The sequence below is a fragment of the Dromaius novaehollandiae genome, chromosome 14 (genome assembly GCF_036370855.1).
Source record: "Dromaius novaehollandiae isolate bDroNov1 chromosome 14, bDroNov1.hap1, whole genome shotgun sequence".
Lineage (NCBI taxonomy): Eukaryota > Metazoa > Chordata > Aves > Casuariiformes > Dromaiidae > Dromaius > Dromaius novaehollandiae.
In genome coordinates, this window is record NC_088111.1 from 5,527,652 (window position 1) to 5,548,664 (window position 21,013).

General features: G+C 44.2%; 1 protein-coding gene across 3 annotated transcripts in view; it reads left to right on the forward strand.

Annotated features, from left to right (window-relative positions):
- The window catches only part of TTYH3 (tweety family member 3), an 82,529-nt gene that overhangs the window by 48,652 nt on the left and 12,864 nt on the right, over nt 1-21,013 (forward strand). For 2 of the 3 annotated variants that reach the window (XM_026116198.2, XM_064520175.1), the window contains exons 3-13: nt 1,485-1,596; nt 2,519-2,739; nt 3,563-3,658; nt 6,282-6,354; nt 6,714-6,789; nt 14,778-14,833; nt 16,090-16,182; nt 16,301-16,393; nt 17,124-17,260; nt 19,323-19,499; nt 20,432-20,507. In XM_026116198.2, coding sequence (XP_025971983.2) covers nt 1,485-1,596; nt 2,519-2,739; nt 3,563-3,658; nt 6,282-6,354; nt 6,714-6,789; nt 14,778-14,833; nt 16,090-16,182; nt 16,301-16,393; nt 17,124-17,260; nt 19,323-19,499; nt 20,432-20,507 — 1,210 coding nt within the window. The remainder of the gene's footprint in view (nt 1-1,484; nt 1,597-2,518; nt 2,740-3,562; nt 3,659-6,281; nt 6,355-6,713; nt 6,790-14,777; nt 14,834-16,089; nt 16,183-16,300; nt 16,394-17,123; nt 17,261-19,322; nt 19,500-20,431; nt 20,508-21,013) is intronic. The other variant, XM_064520176.1, reaches the window with a different exon arrangement.

Sequence of the window (21,013 nt, forward strand, 5' to 3'; positions counted from 1 at the left end):
TAGCTGCTTTCCCTGGAGGACTGTTCAGCTGAGGTTTTTATGGGTCAAGCCCTCTATAACTTATGGAGATTGATTTCTGGAAAAAGCATGAGACTGACACAGATTTTCATAGCTGCTCTGCTTCCAGCCTGTGATTTTTGCTTCTATTTCTTGCATGTGTGAGGAGAAAGTAGAAATGCAGCCAGGTTAACTCTGTTGTTCTGCTCAATGCTGTTGAAGCGGAGGAGACCAGGGAAGGGGAGGTGGACGCCCTCTTCCTGCAGGAGAGGAGCTACAGCTGAACTAGTTGTTTGGACTGCACACTGGTGTGTCTGCCAGAGCCTGTGAGGGTCTGTTATCTAGACAAAGCCCACTCTGGCCTGCCTGCTTGGGTTCGTTTGCCAGGAGGGAGACTGGGGTGGAGGGAGAAGGAGGGCTGAGTGTCCTCCGGTGACCCTTCCTGTGCAGCAAAGGCGCTCCATGAACTTGTTCTGAGAGCTGTTGTTTGGCTTGCGTCCTTCCTCTTTTTGTACCTCCTTCAAACCACCTCTGTAAGGGCAGCACTATAACCCAGGCAGAAAGTTGTTGTGAAGAAGCTAGATGGTTTATCCAGAATAAGTTTAGGTCTATACAAAAAAGCCTCCCTTTCTGCTGCCACATGCACACAACCTTGGTGACTTGAACCGTCCTAGAAAAGACTGTGGGTACTCTGGAGCCAAACATGTGATGTCAATAGGAAATTTGCATCTTGGTAATGTTTGTTAGCCCTGAGTTTGGTTGTATGACCCCTTAACAAGTTCTTTTCTCCTCTGTTATTAAGAAAAATGGTCTTGGGAAGAGGAACTGTGCCTTCCCGTGGCGATGCCTAATAGAAGAGGTGTTGCTGACTTGCATGAGACAATCTCCAGGTTATTAGTCGTTTACAGGATCTTCCTCATTTAAGTGAGGCTTAAGCTAATATGGTTTATTTCATAATTGGGAGGGATTGATATGTATGGACAGTTAGGACACATCAGCTGATAGGTGGTAATTTGCTACACAGCTGGAGTTGAATCGTGTCTCTGAGCTTGAAATTCACTTGCTTTAAAAATAATTAAACCTTTTGTGAGAAGGCCCAGTAAGTCTTTAAGCCTGGCTTACCAGTACTCTAAATTAGTGCAATGCAAACACCTCTAATGGGAAGACAGATGATGATCGTTTGTGTTTCAGAGTGGAGGAAAGAGGGCATGGAAAATGCATCTAGAAGGACCACTACAGCGGACAAGTACTTGATGCGAGCTCTTTGTGTCCTTTTTTTTAAAAACGTAATGAGTGAATCTAGTCCATGTCCAGAGGAGGTGCTAGACCCCTGGCATAGCAACGGTAGCTCTCATTCCTCTTGCCGGAGCAATTGGAGGACAATTTGGCGGCTGAAGAGACTGCGAAGGGTGCTGTGGAGGTAAGCAGGGCACGTATAGATAGCTTTTTAGCTTTAACCTTACCTTTTCTTGCTTTTCTGTCCGCAGTGCTGGAATTGCTGTTGGCTTCTATGGGAATGGAGAGACCAGTGATGGCATTCACCGGCTGACGTACTCGCTACGCCATGCAAACCGCACTGTGGCAGGTGTCCAAGACCGGGTGAGCACGTGTTAGCAAATGGGGAGTGTGCGAAGGAACAGATTTCCTGAGCACCTCTCTTTTCTTGATGCAGGCTGTGTTCTGCCCTTTTTTGTTAGACTCTGATCTTAGAGATGTGCTAAAATTTCCATTAATGTTGCTTTCTTCAGCTCGTCTAAAAATATCAAAGCAAGCATAGCTTGTTAGATGAAGTCTTCTCTTTGCGATTGTGCTTGGTTTAAAAACAGCTTCTGATTAGCAGTACTCCACACCCGGAAGTGGAGGGAGGCCAAAGCAGAGAAGTCTCTTAGTAAAATATCATTTTAGTACAATTGGCTGTTGCTGTACTATCCCTAAAGACTTTCTTGGTCTCATTCTGCAACCCTGATAGCTCTAGCTACTAATCTTTTGGTACAACATTGCCTTTAGTAAATGGCTGTGTACTAGACTTAATTGTAGCCATTTCTGTAATGAGTTTTAAGTGTAAGGTGGATGAATCTTAAGAGTGGGGGGAAAAAAATTGCATTCTCAGCCCTAGTGGTTGTCTTCTAGGTCTGTGCTGTTCTGTTGGGTCGCCTGTCTTGCTGCAGAAGATGGCTTTTAAACTAAATTAAAGTGAAGATTCAGGCAGGCAATTAAAAAATGCTAGTTACTGTGCCATAAGAATTCTTGCTTGTCTGAAGAGCCAGTGTAACATCCATGCCTGCATATATTTAAGGCCCAGCTGACATACTATGGTTGAACTCATTGCAGGCAATCAAGTTTATGGATGCTTAGAAGTTGCTTTTGAAAGTGTAGCAATCTGAGCTGCTTAGGACAGAGGAACAGTAATCTGTAAACTGTCCGTTGCTTGCTGGTAAGAATGAATCCTTTTTTTTTTTTTCCCACTTCCTTGACTTCCTTTAACAAAAAAAAATATATTTTTTTAACTGCTATACTACAGGTACTAGATACCGCATTGGCCCTGAACCAAACAGTGGAACCAAACTTGCTGATCCTGGAGGAGATGTTCACAAAGCAGACAGACTACCTGCATATTGTCCAGAAACTGCAAGGTCTCTTGGATGATCTGGTCAGGCAAACAACTGAGATCCCTTTTTGGAAGAATGAAGAGCTGTCTCTGGAGGAGCTGGCAATTCAGATCGACCTCTATGACTGGTACAGGTGTGTAGCATATTGTAGCGTGGCAGACCTAGTATTCGTTGCGGCCAGTGTTTTGCAACAATGATATGAGTGTTCTGGGTGGCTGAGCCAAAGGCTTCTTTCATTACTGTGGGTGCACTTGGCCCACCCAACTGATTCATTTCTTACCACAAAACTGCATTCAGTTTAAATGAACATACATGGCAACAACCTTTCTTACTATGTTCATCACCAGCTGAAGGGAAACTTAGTCTCAGTCTTCAAAGTCTATGGTTTGTGTTCTCTGACTTGGAGAAAACCCCCCATGGAGATAGCTCCTCTAGTGTCCTAATGTTATATGGTGCATTGCAGTTTGTATGGCATATTTGTTAACTACATAGAGCAGGATTCTGAACTTGCTTCCTTGTGTTAACACCCCTCCCTAACATTCCTTTTTATTGAACTTATTCAATAGAAGATTGCACTGAGTGTATTCCACCAATAAAAATGCTTCAGTTATTTTACATTTGTGGATGGATGTTTTCTAACAAATGTCTAGGAAGTTCAAGAAGTTAAACTTCTCTCCCTAGTGGTGTCCAGGCTGCATATACCTTTACGTTAGAATAAGATCGGTAATCTCTTTTCTGAACAACGGCATGTGCTGGTTATGTTGTGTGAATGCTCTTACCTGTCTGGACTCCAGAGCCAGCAAATATTCATAGCTCTCTGTAGGTTAATCATTAGTGATGGCTTTTACTTGAAGAAGGGAAAGGCTGTTTTTCCCAAGAGTCACTCTAGCTACTAAACCTGTGCCTTTTATACACCAGTTTTCCTTTTCAGACTATGTTTTTTTCATTTGCTGCAGGTGGCTGGGATACCTGGGCCTGCTCCTGTTCCATGTTCTGATATGTTTGCTGGTGCTCTTTGGGCTTATAAGAAACTCCAGGGCCATTCTTATGGGGTAAGTCCTGGTCCAGGCCTAGTGCACAAGAAAGGCCAGCAGGAATGTGAATGCCTGCTAGTTCAGTCCTCTGGAATGTTGTCAGATGATTTCATGGACTTCTGAGACTGAACAGCTTAAACTTACTTCTTAATTCAGAGACAACTTATAGAGCATAGCTCTTTGGTAGGGTTAGAGCTACATCTGATATGTGTTCACAGAAAGGTGCTTGAGCTGTAACGCTCAATGGTACTGGTGTCCTTTGCTTTAGCATTGAAGACAAGGAACTCATCAGGGCAGAGTCTGCCTTCCTCTGGGTAGCATTGGTAGCCTTAGCTTGCCTGGGAAGCAGTTGGGAGACACTTGCTGTGAATATTTCCCTTAAATTAACAGGCTTTAAAAATCTCCCTTTATTTCTTTAAAAGTTGTGAAGAGAGGGGTTAATGGATGATAAGCACTGCATGTGGTTACACAACCTGGTAGCATGCGTTCTGTGTCACGATCTGCTCTTGTTTACCTTTGGCTGTCACACCTGAGGAGATGTTAAACTGAGAACAAGCAATGGTTTGTACAGTTTTGAGGAGGAGTCTTGTTGCCATGGTAATGCAATATTAATTCACATCTATTTCTTAAAAAGTACTGCAAATGCTGCTATGCTCAGGTCCCATTACAAGAAAAATTATTCCTCTCTTTATTTTGTAGCTTGGTTTAGCTTGGCATATTTGGAAAGACCACCTGTATCATAAACATAACAGTTTCACAACTGGCATGGCCAGAGTTTATCCTGGTATATGGTGATGCTGTTAGTAATCAGAACGTATATTCAGACTTGTTATTTGCCGGATGACTTCATACCTGGCAGGTTGTAAAGACAAAAGTCCAAGTGAATGCACAGATGGTAAGCCCAGAGTTTAAATTAGAATCTCATTCCCTGTTAGTCAGAGGTTCAAATTAAGGCATTCCCCAAAGGAAGCACATGGAATAAAGAACCAAGTGTATCACAGCCAAGCAAGATGGTGAAATGCCAGTTTTACATCTTGTAGCCGAGCAGTTGGTTACTGACCCAGTCATCTTCATTTAAAGTAAAACAACAACTGTGTCGTATTGAGCTCATTACTATGCTCAGCTGAAGGCACCAAGCCGTGATGTCCTTATGTCACAAAACCACAGAACCTTGCTGGTCCATGACTGATAACTTTTGCATCCATTCGGAAAAAGCTTAGTGAAGTCTTTAGCCATCTTATTCCGGGGTGCTACACAGAGCTCAGTTTGAACTTCCATGAATTCTGCAAGATGAACCACAGATCCATTCACAGAATAGAGACTCCTCAGAGTTAAAATAAGTTGATAAACTGAGGGATAGATCTTGTTTTTTAATGTAGACCCACAGATTTTATTTATTTATTGATTTTTGTAAAACTCTAGTCTGCAGTAAGACGCTAATGTAGTGGAAGGCATGTATAGACGTGTCCCTTCCTCACTGAGATGCTTGCAGTAGGTTTGAATTAAGAATATCTCAGTTATAAATAGGTTTTTATTACGTTTTCTTTGGGGGGTTGGAAGGGGGAAGAAACCTACCTGTGTTTCAAAGTCTGAATTGAAAGGCATCCGTGATAGTGCAACCCTCTGCTCTGAAGGTAGGGATGCATACAATGATATTGCTCATTAGTCTGTATTCCCGCACCTGAAGGATTTGAGGAGCACTTTTGCCTAAATATCTCCAGCACTCATGCTGGGGTGAGGGTGAAGAGCTAATGGGCTGGCTGGGGAAGTGCAAAGGCTTTTCCCACTGGTGCGTGCTAGCCGAATGTCACTGAGACCTCTGCTCTGTTGTCTGTGCCTTGTGTGACTGTCTTGGCTTAATAGCAGACATTTCCCACTATTTCTGCCAGTAATGAGGTCCAGATGTCGGAATGAAATTTTAAGTGTGTGCAGAGAAAAAAACCCTGCCTTTTAGAGATGCACTCACATGGCTGTAGTAGATATTTAAACTATTGCTCTGAACTGTTTGCCTACAGATGCCTGTCTCTCTCCCTGGGCTATGTGGTGCTTAGGTGCTGTTGAGATACCTACAGCTTGGAAATGAACTCAGGTGTCCTAATACAGACTATTTCCTCCCACCTTCTGTAGCCATGCAGTGGTTACATCCTGACAACCTCATTTATTATAGAAACATTAGGTATTTGCCCAGTTTTCAATCAGTATGGTTTTCTTTGGATATGGAATATTTTTCTTTGAATGACATTGGACTTAAAAGGTAAAGACCAGAACAAGAATAGTGGAAGTGATAGAACTGTAGTAAGCCCTCTGCCGGTCTGCCTTCCCTAGAGCCACCCCTGTGTCTTTGCACCTTTGGCTTCTTTCTGATGCTCTTCTAGGAGCAGACTGAAGACTTTCCTTCCACCCTCTTCTTCCTCCCACTACCACTGCAATGCCAGATAATGTGGGAACCAAAAACTGGGCATAAGCTTTTCTAGATGCTGTTGTCCATGGCACTTAAAGCGGGATGGTTAATCTGAAGATACAGTGGTTGATAATTTCTTGGTTTTGGTCATCGCTTTGAACTGCAAATAATAAATTTTGTCGGAGCATCTGGATGCTTGAATTAGAGCCTCTACATCTGCCATCTGTCTGTTTTCTACAGGGTGTGCTTGCTTGGGGTGTTTGCCCTGATTGTCAGCTGGGGATCCTTGGGTTTGGAGTTGGCTGTTGCTGTGGTAAGTGGCTCTTATCCAAATCCAGCTCACCCTTTCCTGCAAGTTTATCAGAGACAAGAATAAGTAGCTATTGGTGCATGTTACGCTGTGCCTGTTTTATAGTGTCTTGTTCTAAGTAGCTGTCTGATAAGTTGCATCTAGGAAATGTTCACAGCTCTTCCTCTGTAGGATGGTTCGCTAGCTAGTGTTCCAGCACTGCTGTGGCTGTGTAAAGCAATTCTAGTGGGATGATGCTGAGAGACTTTAGCCTCTGAAGTGCCCCTGGAGTAGAGGGTCCCCTGATGTTAACCTGGCTCCACTACTCTTTGATAATGGTGTTCTTTGATGTTCCTTTTCCCTTTTGTCTTGCATCTACCTAGGGCTCCAGTGACTTCTGTATTAACCCTGATGCCTATGTCTCCAAAGTGATTGAAGACAATGGAGTGCTTAGTACTGGTAAGTGCTGCCTTGGGACTGGCTTAGGCATGGGGTGCTGTGGCTCCAGCCGGCGCGTAGGAGCATGGAGTGACTGAGAATTCGAGGCTGTGTTTGGAACCCAGAAACTCTGCGAAAAGCAGATGCGTGCGAAGCTCTGGCAAGCCTTCTTCCCGAGAAAGTTCTTTCCAAAGAAGCATTTCTACTGTGGTCAGAAGTACATACGTGTATGTTTTGTCAAAGAGCTTTCTGAGTCTGTCTTCTGTCTCGCCCTCAGGTGGAAATAACTGATAAGATGGAACAACAGAAATCCCTGGATTATTTTTCCTTAAATGTAGCATTCTTGATCTTGTTACTGCTCTCTACGTGACAAAATTGTGGCAATAGCAGTGTGCAGTTTGACTTGTCTTTTTTAAAACATTCTCTTGGGTCTATATTCTTGGAAACTAATACATTTATTCTTATATCTGTTACCATATATATATATATGTATATATAAAATATTTTCCCTATGGTGGCTATAAAAAGGAGTATTTTTAAAATTAATTTAGAGAGTAAATGAACTGAAACAGCAGCAGAGAGAAGTATGGCTTTCCTTTTCTATTATATATGCAGTATTTGGACTCCTTTGTTTATGCTTTTCCCTTTAAAGCAATGTGCCTTCATCACTGTGGCACCCAACCGAAGCACTGACGGATTTGGGGTTTGTCACTCCTCATTTAGACTGAAATGGTTGGTGAGATGAGAGGTGCCTCCAGTGTGGCCCTCAGGGGCAAAGCTGGTATCCAGAACTGTCTCAGTAATAGAAATGTGGCTAGGCATTTGCCCACTAGCAGAGATAACTGTAAGTGCTAAACAGGAAAGGGTTTTTTTTTCTTTTCTTTCTTTTTTTTTCTTTTCTGCTTTGCTGACAAAGTAAACTTCCCCCCCCCCCCCACTCTCTCTCCCCCAATTGATATTCCCTCTCTAGTTCTGTGTATAAAAGAACACAAATAAGCAGTGGCACTGGTTTATAAGAGTAGCCATTTACGTTTCTCTGGTTCTTATTTGCTGTCATCTGAAAATCTTTGCCTTAAATTCAGAGGATACAGTGCATCGCCTGCACATAGCCAAACGCTGCTTATGACTGTGTAACTGATAGGGAATTAGGTATGTAGCTATGGCTGATGATGCAGGGGTTGGAAGCAATGAGAGATATTTATGTCTGGAGGCAGAATGTAGTGTAAGAGAGTGTATACGGGTTGATTCTACCACCCTACAGCTTATTCTTGGCAAAAAATGCCTTATTTATTGGTTTCTTGGGAAGGAGAGGGGAGAGCTGGGCAGCTCCATACAGAGAAGTCTTTGTAGCAAAGAAATGCAGTAAGGGAAGACTATTTGTATTTAACACTGCACAGGATGAGAATCCTCTTGTGGCTGTGAAGATGACTAAGATGTGGCTTCAGGTACCAGCTAGTCTCGCCACTGTTGGAGGTGGCGAATAGGCCAGGGAGGCCAAGGGGAAATACCTGCTTGACGCTACCACCAGCTGTGTGCTGTAATAACTTGATAGCCCCAGACAGCTCTGGAGCATGTTTGGTAACAACTAGGTTGTCCCTGAGAAACTGAAAACCCCCACCCTTTTATATAACTTCCCTGTTTCATTTGCCTTGACTGCTTAGGTCCTGCAGTTTTTTCCATGATTAGTATTGCTTGGTAGGAGGCTAGTGGTGACTGTAGGCCTGACATTCCTCTCCTTCCTCCTGCTTCCCCCGGCAAGGATGGTCAGCTCCTCTTAGTGAGTTAAGACTCTGTTCTGGCACCACTGCCAGCTGTAACAGTTGTTGGGGCTCCGGAAATGACAGTGAATGGGTCAAAGTGAAATGCTGAAGAGGAGGAAGAGCAGGTGCCACAGGCTTGACCTGGAAGGGTGGCTTCCTCCATGGGCTGCTGGTGTATCAGCTCCATGCTGTTAGGTGCCCATTTAGCTTTCATGAGTGCCTTCCTTTTTAAAAAAAGGAAATTAAACTAATTTCTGAGCCTGCTGTCATACTAGGCAGCTGGCTGGGAGATGGTCAAATGTTCTGTGTTCCCCTGTGGATTTTCATTGCTGTGTCATAGCTTATGGTCAGGAAGCTACGGAAATGGCTCTTGGTCCCCATCGTTGGAAGTGTCTGTGCACCTGAGCAGGAAGGAAAATCATGACGTGAGGACTTCAGCGTGGAATTGTTCCATGACACTTGAATCCCAATAATGGCTCCTTAAAAGCATCCTTGAAAGCCTGAAATAAGCGTTGGTATCCCTTATTATGCTTGGCTGTAAATTGCAGCAGCTGCTTTGTGATCAGCTGAGCCATCTATACAACAAGAGCAGAAGTCTTGCAAGAGGCAAGGCAGACAACTGAGAGCAAGAGCCATTACTGTCCTCCTGAAGGAAGCTGTCCTGTTTCAAGGTCTCCAGTTCTGGTGCACAGACTCTTCATGTTTTGTTTTGCTGCCTCTGCCCTTTGGGTGTTGCCCTTGAACATAAATGGCAGTGTAGAAAAATGAGACAAACGCTTTAAAATTGCTCCAGCTAGTTTCACCAGAGTGTATCAGACCATGGACTTTTCATTTTGGGAAGGAGATAACTAAGAGAGGATCCAATCTATAGAATCATGAGTGGCAAGGAGAAAAGTGGATAGGAATTGGTAGTTGCTGTCTTAGGAAACAAAGGCAAAGAAGGGGACATCAAATAAAGCTAGCTCACCCCAGAGGAGATGATGGTCTTTCCAGCAGGTAGCTGAGCTCTGAAGCTCCTTGTCTGAAAGTTTTTGTGTGGGTTGAAGGGGGGAGACTTAAAGTCAATGGAAGAAGAATTGGGAATTATATGGATAGACAGCACATTTACCTTGTGAGCTGAAAATACGGTGGGGAGAGCGCTTTTAGTCTTTCCTAGGTGTCTGCTTTTGACCAGTGCCAGGGTATGGGATACAGGGCTAGATGCTGCCTTTTATTCTTACTTGTTGTAACAGCTCTTATGTCCTTAATCTTAAACATAAAGTAACCATAGGCTTCAGTGTTGGTTCAGCTTTTCCCATTAGTCAATATTTTGTTATTGTTTTTAAATACATTGTGTTATAATATTCCCAGCCCTACACTCTGGCATTCAGACTAGGACTGAGTGATCCAGGTTTGCACATCTGCATTGTGTTTTTTGTTTTTGGGGATTTTTTTGGTCTATTTTGCTTTTTACAGTAGGTTTCTCAGAAAAATAACAGCGTATTTTCCTTGGATACTGGACAACAAATATATTAATATTCCTTTTTTTGTGTATTAATTGCTGTTTAGAGTTCTGCATAGAACTAATGGAGCTGAGAATAATCCGATTAAGTGCATCATTGTTGCCATGTTTTTAGCTGGAGAGATGTCCTTTTTTTGCAGATAAAAATGTGCTGCATTAAAAAGAAAGGGGGGTGGGGTGGAGGAGGCAGAAAGCCTTAATGCAGATTTCCTGGAGAAGGAGTGACTTAAATCATTTTCCAGAAGAGGCTGATATATGTGTCTAACTCGCCCAGTATTCATTAATTGAGATAAAGCCAATGGAGTTGAACAGTGACTGTATAATCAGCTCCTGCTGCTAGTAAAAAGGCTTGGTGCAGCCAAGATGTTTATTTTCAAAGCAGGAGGCCATCTTCAAGTCTCATTCTTTTTCATTGATGTTATGTTATTATCAAATGACTTATTCAATAAAATTAAACAAAAAGGCACAATCTGTCTAAACATCAGGAAGAGCTTCCTCCAGATTCTCTTACCGAAAGTCTGCGTGGTGAATGGACATGCGGTTCGTCTGAAGGAACTGCGAACCTCAGGGGATGGGTAATGGAGCCCTTTACCTCCACTCCAGCCAAGTTTGTCGGGCTGGATGCTGCAGTTTAGCTCCTCAGATAAAGCAGCAAGCGTTCTTGTTGCGGCCGGCCTCCTAACTGGCCTCTCGCTGATTCCTTCTCATCTTAGCAGCCCAGAGGGGAAGGAGCCTGAGGACTGATGCCCTCACTTTCCTCTCCAGAAGTAAGGTCAGGATGAAACCCCCTCCAGGGAGGTGCTGTTTTTGCTGTTACTGCGTGGGCTGAATGGGCACCACCGGAAAGAGCTTCTCCAAAGAAGCGCCCTCGGGTGCTGCTGAGCTGATGGTGGCATTCAGAAGCTGCCTTTCCCTGTGTGGTTTCGTTGAACTGCTGATTAGCAGAAAGCTTTGGCCGGGTGGCACTCGGGCTGGCTGGTAGCTCTGTGCCGGAGGCGCGTGATGACTGGCCTGATTTCACCAGTACAAGAGTGATGTGTATGAGAGAAATACAAACTGCATGTTCTGTCGGGCAAGAAGAATAAGCTGGTCCAGAGCCTCCCTCCTTTGACATCACAGGTGATACCCTTCAACTTTCTCCAGTACCCAAACTCAGGGAGACAGTCTCTTCTGGGTGTAATATCCGAAATGGAAGCCGCTTAGCGCTCAGGTAGAGATGAAGAATGGCTGGGAAAAGCTGTTGAAGATGTGGGGATTTTATTTTTTAATTTTTAACTAGGATCTTATTTGTAAACCGTTTTCGTGCTTGCTCTTTACCCTACAGACCTCCTTGCTGCCTTTTGGCACATGTAATGCCAGTTTTGCGTTCTGCTGAGCTTTAGGAAATGAATAGTAAGTCTCCATGGTTGCAGAAGCAACAAGGGGATTCTAGCAGCTGAAGCTAACTCGGGTAGGCTGTTCTACTTTCCTTTCTAGGAAAAACAGACTTTGCAAAAATAAAGCATTTTGGATGGTTCCCTTCCTTGCCTTCTGCTCGCCCACTGCCTGTGCGCTGGGAGAGTGGGTCAGGGGGACTGCTGCTGGCACCAGCAGGCACAGGCAGCTGTGCTGTGACCCTACCCAACCCTCTCCTGCAGACTGCATCTCCTGCAGGCCAGTTTCGGAAATTAGATCCAGCCTTCAGGAATTTTCCTTAAGAGGAAAATGCATCAGAAGAGTAATTCTAGAGAGTGGCTAGAGCTGTCAGTGGTGTGCAAATGAGGATTAGTACAGCTGTTTTCTGGACAGAAATGTGAGATTTTCTCTTGCAGAGGACAGCCCTTTGCCAGGTTTAAAGCCAGCCAGGGTTACAGTGCCTGCTGCTCTCTTCTCCTTCCCTGCCTGGTGGTACGGAGGCTGGGGTCATGCTTCACTAACTTACAGGCTTTGTGGCATGGGTTAACTTTAAGAGAGCTTCATTGCCTATTGCAGCATTAGTTTTAAATTGCCACAGCTATCCGCACACTGTTCAGTGCAGGGTAAAGCTAATCCTGCTGGCTTTGCCATTTTAGAAAGCACATTTTATGTATGGAGTGTGTCACCTGTCAGCTGTAATGCCACTGCTCCCCCAGTCCGGCCGTGCTGACGTTACCTTCCCGGAGCACGGAGCAAGGGAAACACTTACTTCACCGTACTGCTTTTTACTTCGCTTGTAACCAGGCACTCTTTGATACTGGGCCCACAAGTTGCAAAATATGATGATATTGGGAATTCTCGTCTGTAGCCTGCCCACCAGGGATGACCCAGAAGGCCCTGAAAAGAAGTTTCTGAAGCCACATGTTAGCAGTATATCATGCAACTTAATGCACTGTAAAGGTGATATAAACTTAATACTACTGTGGGATTTTTTTTTTTTAGGAATTTTTAGTGGCCCATTGGTTTAAAATAAATAAATGACAACACCAAAGCCCCTTTAGGTCACTGTGTGTGATGCTATGGAGTGCTGTTACTATGCCCTTCTCTCAGTGCAGGGGTTCTTTAACCCATTTTTCCATAGCCATTTTGCATGATTTATGGGCCTGAGAGGAGCAATCCTTTCCTTGGCTCAGTAACCGTGCACAGTAGTTTGTGTGGTCTGCTCAAAGTGAGGCCCACAAAGCAGTTTTTGCTGCTCTCCTATCTGCCCAGATTTTGCCAATTGCTGTTTAGAGGCTTGGCTGAGGGGGAGACATAAGTCATCCCGGAGGAAGATTCAGTGGGGTGGGGGAGATGGAGCAGCTGGCAGAAGCTGCCCCAAAGTAGGCTAATGAATTATAAATAACAGCTGTCAGGTTGCATTGGCGGCGTGCAGGAGCTGACGGTCTGTGTTGTACCACTTGGTCTCCAGCGTGCAGGCTTGCCGAAAGGTGCATGCAATATTTATGGGAAGTGCGGCAGAATCGGAGTGCAGTCAGGTCTGCTTTCTTAACAGTCCTGCTTGTGGTTGTGCGTTTTCTTGATTTCTGAGTTGGGGCTGTTTAGACCACCTTTGTAACATGGACCATGCATTCCTGAAAGTGGCAGAGAGAAGATTAAAAAGGATGGAAAAAGGTGTTGGGGGGGGGAAGGCATAGCATGTGTATGTTTTGGGGCCATTGTTGTCTCTACTGAGTGAACTTCACCCTTTATAGAAGTGTGTCAGCTCAGCAAAATTAATATGAAAGGGAACTGTAAATGTTTGAGAATGACTCTGAAGGTGTTGGGACGACTAAGCCTTTCACAGAACTCTCTCCCTCTACAGCCTTATTGAGAACAACAGGGGAAAGTCTTGATATTTTGAATTTGCGTGTGCTGACTTCCTCCATCCAGCAGGTGTGGGGTTGCTGAGGGCTCATGAGGGCACCAGGCTGATTTTATACCCCCTGAATGCAGAGAAGTGGAAGTGTGTTTTCAAGCCTGAGAACAGGTGATGCTGCGAGCAGAGCAGTTTCACTGTCTCGCTTATCCGGAAGCGGCTGGGGATGCAGCTTTTACAACTAAGTCTTCGGTGTACTGTGATTACTAGTAGAGCTGCTAAGTATTAAGGCTCATGGGATATTAGAAGTAAATGATCTGAGGTCCCTTGAACAGGATAATGTGTTGCTAGTACGCTAATATATAGTAAGAGCTTTCATCCCTGATCAATGCAGGAAATACCCTTATTTTTGCCTAAGTCAAAAGAAAGATGTGAAATAAATTACACAGACTATTATAATTAGTCTAATTCAAGCCTTCCAGTTAAAGTCTAATTACATGCAAGTGATGTCAGACAAAAAGCAGACTTGCTCAAAAAACAGAAGGACAAGAATCTGTTCTACTTTTCATTTCTTTCCCCCAGCAGATTCCATGTTGTTGTTTGCTTTCAAAGTGATACCATTTTTAGAAAATTATCTTACTGAAAGCTGACTTTCTCGAATTAAGAGTGATTCCTTATGTTCTTCTGCAGAACTCTAAAACCAGTCTCTCTTTTGAGCATAATTTTGAGATAATTTGAGAATAAACTCTGATTGTGAAGTTGTGTTTGTTTGTTTTAAACCTGTGATCTTGTATATCTAGGGAGCAGTACATTCAACACTGTGTAGTGGGAGGATAGGGCATTTGCAGCTCCTTTGGCCCAATGATGTGCTTCCACAGGTGTTTTTGATAGCAGCCTGTATCTACATCACTGTAAAAGGTTCATGCCACTACCTCTCCTGTGCTAGTATTTTGTGGCTGCGTAGTGAGCTAGGTGGGGGACGGAACAGGCTCAAGATGTCTCTTTGCTGGGTACCCCAGGCAGCAGTGGGTACCTCTGGTTGCTTACAGAGACCATAGAATGGTATTCTAACACACAGAAACTGCAGAGATTAAATCTCCAGCTGGACTTCTCCCAGCATAAGATCTTGTCTCGTTGTTATACTGTGAGTAGTGTTGGCTTCTAAAGACAGCTTTTTGGGGTGTTTTTTTTGTTTGTTTTTTTTTTGTTGATGACTCACCTAACTGTGTAAGTGGAACAGTACCATTCATTTCGCTATTAGAGAAAAAGAAAACAACCTTTGTTTTATCCTCAAAGGTAGCTTACATCCCTTTTTCTAACGTGAACCATGCTCTGTAATCCTATGTGGAGAGAGGGAAATGATTCCATTTATATTGCATTCTCATTTTGTGTATTGCTTTCAGAACTTAACACCTCCCTTGTGACAACCATAAGAAGGTGCAAAGCTGGAACAACATCATACCTGGCATGACTGTCTTTTCTTTTGTTTTGGTAGATACTCTCCGCTATTACATTACCTGCAGCGCTGGATACCCCAACCCTTTCCAACAGGTAAGCGTCCTAGCTCCCCCCACCCTCTCCTGCATCCAGCCCCTCAAAGGGGATGGGTTAAACACTTAATGCCACTGCACAGCAAGCTGCAAGGTATTAACTTCAGGGAGCACTCCATGTGTTGGTAAAGGTTTGGTAGGTACTTTTGAGCTGTGCAAAAGGTGGCACTGTGATTCAGTGAGCAGGGTTTTTTCCACCTTTGACTACCTGCATAGCTCTGGGTGAGGATGTGCTGCTTCAAGAGGGGCCTGTGTGTGATGTGGTGAGGATGATGGCTTTTTTCATGGTATCTCCTGTTTACATGGCACTCTTCTAAAAGCAGAGATGTAGAGCCAGCACACCCATGGTCAAAGCCAGGGTGGGAAACTACATACTGCCTGCTTTGAATCTCTTGCAGGTTCTTTGGGGTTAAACAGTGGCAACATTCCACTCCCCAAATGCAGCCACCTCTGTGGGGGAGCGAGTGATTCTCACATACGCCTCTTAAATCCCTCGGATGTTTAAGGTTTTGTATCCTGAAGTATAAATGTGAGTCATTATTCTTCTGTGTGGGGGCTGAGGAACAGCACCTGGGCCCATCCCAAACCTTTTGCCATGTGTATCAGAGGCCAGAATGAACCCACACCACCCACCATTCGGTAGACACCAGCTGCTTCACAATTTATATTGAGGATATTTTTTTGAATCATGTCGTGTTCTCTTTTAAAGGGTAGGGGGAAAACACTTCAATCTGTGGTATGATGCACCATTGTCATCAGTTGCATTTCTGGTTGTTCGGTATACAGGCTGGCATGCTATTGCACATGAAACTCCCATGGATGTTTTAGTGGGATGTAAGGGCTGCACCCTCATATAAACAACTTTAACTCCTTCTCATATACTTGGTTTGGTAGAAAAATTCAACTGTGCTCTGTGGTGGGAACATGAATACTTTGCATCTCTTCTTTCTCCTCCCACTCTGTCCTGGAACCCTTGAACGGGCCCCAGCTCTTTTTTGCCTTTTTTTTTCCCCCTCTGTCCTTTCTGTCTCTACTTTTCCCAGCTGATTAAAGTCAAACCTAACTGTATTGGAACTGAACACCTGGCTCATGTCAGTTTGTCTCCAGAGTTGAGACATCCTTGGTTGTACCATTCATACAGATGATGCTTTAATATTTGGGAGCAGGATTTAAGTCTTATTTCCCAGGAATTCTGTTGGTGCATGTGGCCTGCATTGCTGCTTAGGACTGAAACGTTGTGTGTTTTGTGTTGAGTAGAAGCTGTCGGGAAGTCACAAGGCTCTGGTGGAAATGCAAGATGATGTTATGGAACTCATGAGGTCAGCAAGCAGAGAGCACCCCACCTCCAAGGTAATTCACCTCAGTCTTGCTCTCTCTGTACTTTCTGCCTTGCTTACCCTGCGCAAAGCCCAAAATCAGCTCCTGCAGAGCCCTTTCCTTGCAATAATCTCTAGCTTGTTGCTTACAGGAGTATCTTACTCGGATCCAGGAGGTTTTAAATTCAACAGAGATCAACTTGCAGCAACTGACAGCTCTAGTAGACTGTCGGAGTCTGCATTTGGTGAGTACTTGGTAACTGGGCTCCAGCTAAGAAAGAACGAAGGGGATGTAGAGCCTCTAGCATACTGATTATTTTGAAGATTCAAATCTCTGGTGTGCCATAGCAGTTTACAACAGCTTTACTGACTTTCTCTGGAAGAAAGGAGAATGGGAATTTGGATCAAGTTAGCTATGTGTTTTAGTATTAAAAGATCAGTGCAGGAAACTGGATAACATGCCTCTATGCATCTACAGGCTGCACCACTAAGGTTTCAGGGATCTTTAATTTGTTTTCATAGCCCTGGGCTTGTTGCCTTTCCCATGTAAAGCTGCAGTATAGCATGGCCTAACTGTTGTCCTAGCTATATCTTTGAAGACAGAGATATGAAGAGTCCATGCTTGTGTTCTTGGGCAATGGGACACAGTGAAGGAGCTGAGCAGCTTAATGAAAAATGTGATATATTTAGTTGGGTAGATAGGCTTATCTTGGCTTTCCCCCCTGCCTTCTTATTGTGTGGGGTTGGAAATATTCCCATCTCTGTATCTGAGCTGGGCTTTGTGAGGGGAAATAAGGGTTGGGTCAGCTTATGAAAACACACTTGAGGTCCCTGACATAAAATAGGCACGTGCTCTGGAAAAGGGACTATGAAGTCTTAAGCTCCTTCAGACATCGTCTGGGGGAAGGACTCTTGAATTAGAGATCAATGTTAACCGTCTAGTGATCAGGAAACTCTGGTTATTTCTCTCCCCAGGATTACGTCCAGGCTCTGACAGGCTTTTGCTATGATGGAGTGGAAGGCCTCATCTACCTGGTTCTCTTCTCCTTTGTCACAGCCCTCATGTTCAGTTCCATTGTGTGCAGCGTTCCACACACTTGGCAGCAAAAGAGGTATAGAGAGGGGTTAGATCCTGTTGTGTTGTAGAGCTCTTCCCTAATGAAGACTGGCTATTGGATTCGTGCCCGTGAGCATCTGGAGCTCTTTCCCCATATGCTCCCAGGAGTATGAGGGATGAGGGTCTTTAAGCACAGGTCCAACAGAAAAGAAAATGCTGGCTTTTACTCTGGCTGTGGTTGATTTTTACATCTGAACCTTATTGTACTGGAATTATGCGTGCAGAGTATTCAGTACACTGTAGGACTATGAGTCAAGTTAGAGATGAATAATTGTAGCTGTAGAGAGAGGTAATGGTTGAACTATGTGCTGTCTCTGTAAAATACCTACTCTCCTGCATTGTTTTATGAGGCATTTTTTCTAGTATGGGGAAGAGGTTTGGAACGAGTAGTAGTTCAGTCTTGCCATTCTTGGCTTTGCTCACACTGGGGCAACTGGCTTGTGTAGCTAATATGAGCTGGGAATGGTCTGGTTTGCAATGGCATGAAACATGCTAATTTGTGGTGATCGCATAACTACAGAGTTGTTTGGAACTAGTATTAGTGGTGGTAACCAGGCTGATCAGTAAGCCTTGAGCGAACCTTCCCAGGGCATCGCTGACTGGCTGCTGCACCACAGGCTGCTACAACATAGCTTCATTGAGCTTTCTGTTCCTGTAGAAGAACGGTAGACTTTGCAGCAAATGCTCTTCTGTGATCCTAAATGTAATTTTTGTAGTCTTAAGCCCAGGCTCAAGGTGGAAAGTAAAATGGAATCTGCTGAACAATAGCAGGAAGCCTGGGCCCGCTAGGTCTGCTTTGCCCGCAGAGGAGGCCTTTGGAAATGCATCAAAACAGCACTTAAGAAAATGGCTGGTTTCCTTACCTCTTCCACAGGCAGAGGCATTATCAAGAAGAGAAGGGTAGTCTCCCCGTTTGAAGAAGGAAGGTTTATAGAGTGATTTCTCTCTTGTGCTCCCTTCCACGTGGACTCCTGCTCTCCCTGCCAACCCCAGCAGGCTCAGGCTGCTGCTGCGAGCTGAGAAATTCCCCCTTGCGTTCTCTGGAGCACCATTTCTTCCTTTGCCTCCCTCAGGGAGGTGGAGGATATAATATTTTCTTGCCTGTAAGAGACCGTGCCAGCTGTAATTCCCTGAATAAATCTTCAGTGCCACCTTGTGGTACAGAAACTGCAGGTGATGGTCAAGATGTTACAGCTGTGTCCCTGCTGTGTCTCTCTGTTCTCCCTGCCCGCCCCCCCCAAGCAACCAAGTGTTTCCTATGAAGCACTTTACTATCTTTCCCAGCATCACTAATATATATTTCAAATATTGGTGCTCCATAATTAGGGAGATAAAATAAGTGTGCATTACATAGTAGGGACAAGAGAATATATGGGAAGAGTGGAAGGAACCAGCAGGCAAACAGCACTGTTCTGCATTAGGATTGATTTAAAGCCTGGCATTTTTGAGAGAGGAAAGCCTCTACACACAAATGTTGAAATTTAGACTATGCATTGATTTCAATCATTTTGTCATAAGCTGAAGTATGCCCTGTGTAACAATCATGGGAGTTTGGAGAGGTCTACAGCAGTGAAAAGACTGTGGTCTTAAAAGCCCTTTGGACATTGCTGCAAGAAATGGAAGGGCACAGATTGCAGCTTTGAGGGAAAGCTTTTGAGCTTTCTGTAGGATGCATGGCACTATCTCCCCACCACCTCCTTTACATATTTAAAAAAAAAAAAAAAAAAAAAAAAGCTGTTTATTTTAGGACATGTCCCCATCCTTTGGTTGTGTGACTAGGCAGTTGCAGAACTGTGCTGTCTGCTGAGCCCCTAGAAGAGCGTAGGGGGACCATAGGGGATCTTGCAGTCTAAAAATCCAGATGGTGCCTGTGGGAGGTCTGAGTCACTGTGATGTAGGCTGTGTTTGACACTGCCACACTGAGGCATCCCGAATGGGTATAAATGTGGAGGTGTGGAAGATGATTGGGAGGTTCCTAGGATTACCATGGTTTCCTGTAAACCCCACTTGTGTGGTAATTGCAGGGTTCTAGGAGGAACTTTTTTTCCTTCTTGCAGAAGCTCAGATGATGATGGGGAAGAAGAATCAACCGCTCAAGGGAATAGACAAACACACGATAATCTTTACAGAGTGCACATGCCCAGCCTCTATAGCTGTGGGAGTAGTTATGGCAGTGAGACCAGCATTCCAGCAGCAGCACACACAGTCAGCAATGCTCCCGTCACAGAGTACATGTGAGTATCCCAAGAAGAAGGCCATATTGCAGCTTGCCTGGGTTGCTTCATTCTGATTTTATTGCAGCTAAGAAAACTTGCTGCAAGGGTGGTACTTCTGACCAAGCAGCAGAAGTGATAAAGGATTCTGTTTGAAGTGTCAGAAGGCATTTTTTCCTATTGCCATCTGCTGGGACAATAGAATTGCTTCGAAGTGCTGCAGTAGAAAGGGTTGTATTGGGCAGCTTACTCAAAAATACGAACTGCTTTGTACTGCAGGATTTAGAAATCTGTCTACAGAGAAGAAGAGGTAAAGTGTTGTCCAGGCTACTAATTACACAATGATTCTGATTTTCAGAAGACTTGATTCTTCAGATAGAGCAGGTTTGCCAGAGAATTTTAAGCCTCGTGAGAGACTGACAGCCACGACAAAACCTGCAGGCTGAGTCCTTTCATGGTATTTGGGGTCAGCTCTGACATTTGTTGGAATATGGAGCTACATAGTTCAGCTGGGACCTTCGGAGCTTTCTCCAGAAGTGCTTCACCCTGATCACTCTTCGACTGTGTTCAAGGCCCGTCTCTTTTGGGCTGGCGCATCATTTTTTTTCTTCCTCTTAGACTTTGTCCTTATTTTATCTCCTTTTCTGCAGCTTGGCAGTTCTGCCTCTGCAGGGAGTCAGATTTCACACGAACCTTTTTTTTTTAAATCACTTGATATGATCCAACATGGGCCCTTCAGAGTGAGAGTGTAAAGACAGTACTTAATCTGAGGAAAAAAGAAATACTAGCTTTGTGCCCTTAACTGAAAAAGGGAACCCACCTGGCCTGGAGGGAGACTGAACTGATGTAGTAGATCTGAGGGTGCGTGTGCTCTGTCCCATGTCACTGTCGGAGACCTTCCCCAGAGAAGTGTGGCACATACCCCTGTTACCATGTGTGTCTTCCTTTCCTAGGAGCCAGAATGCAAATTTCCAGAACCCCCGCTGCGAGAATACCCCGCTCATTGGCCGTGAGTCCCCACCTCCCTCAGTAAGTCTCTCTTCGCTGCTCCTCTCTGCTTCAGCAACTTTGGGGAATACACGTTTACCACGCCGGTATACTCTGAAGGGAGCTGATTGTGCAGCCAAACAGGATCTGGCCCATAAATGGCAGCAACTTCAATAGACAGCCCATTTCTCACCTGCCATGGAGAATAGAACTCCAGTATGCTACTTTGGGCATCGTTCTAAAAATGATAAACCTAAATTTATTGACATTAATAATCATATGGGCCCAGTCCTGCCACCACTGAATTGCATGAGTATCTTGGTGGGTGACTTCAGCAAGATGATTCACTTGCATGCAGTAACTTGCTATCTGTGACATTGGTTCCTCAAGTTTAAAAAGAAACTTCTTAAAACAGTAAATTCAGAGTTATTGCTGAACCTCTCTCCTTAATCTGCCCTACAGAGATAATAAGATGAAACTTGTTTTTTCTTTTTTTTTTTTTTGAGATTTATTTTTTAATCTTTTTTTCACAGCACTTTTACTTTCTT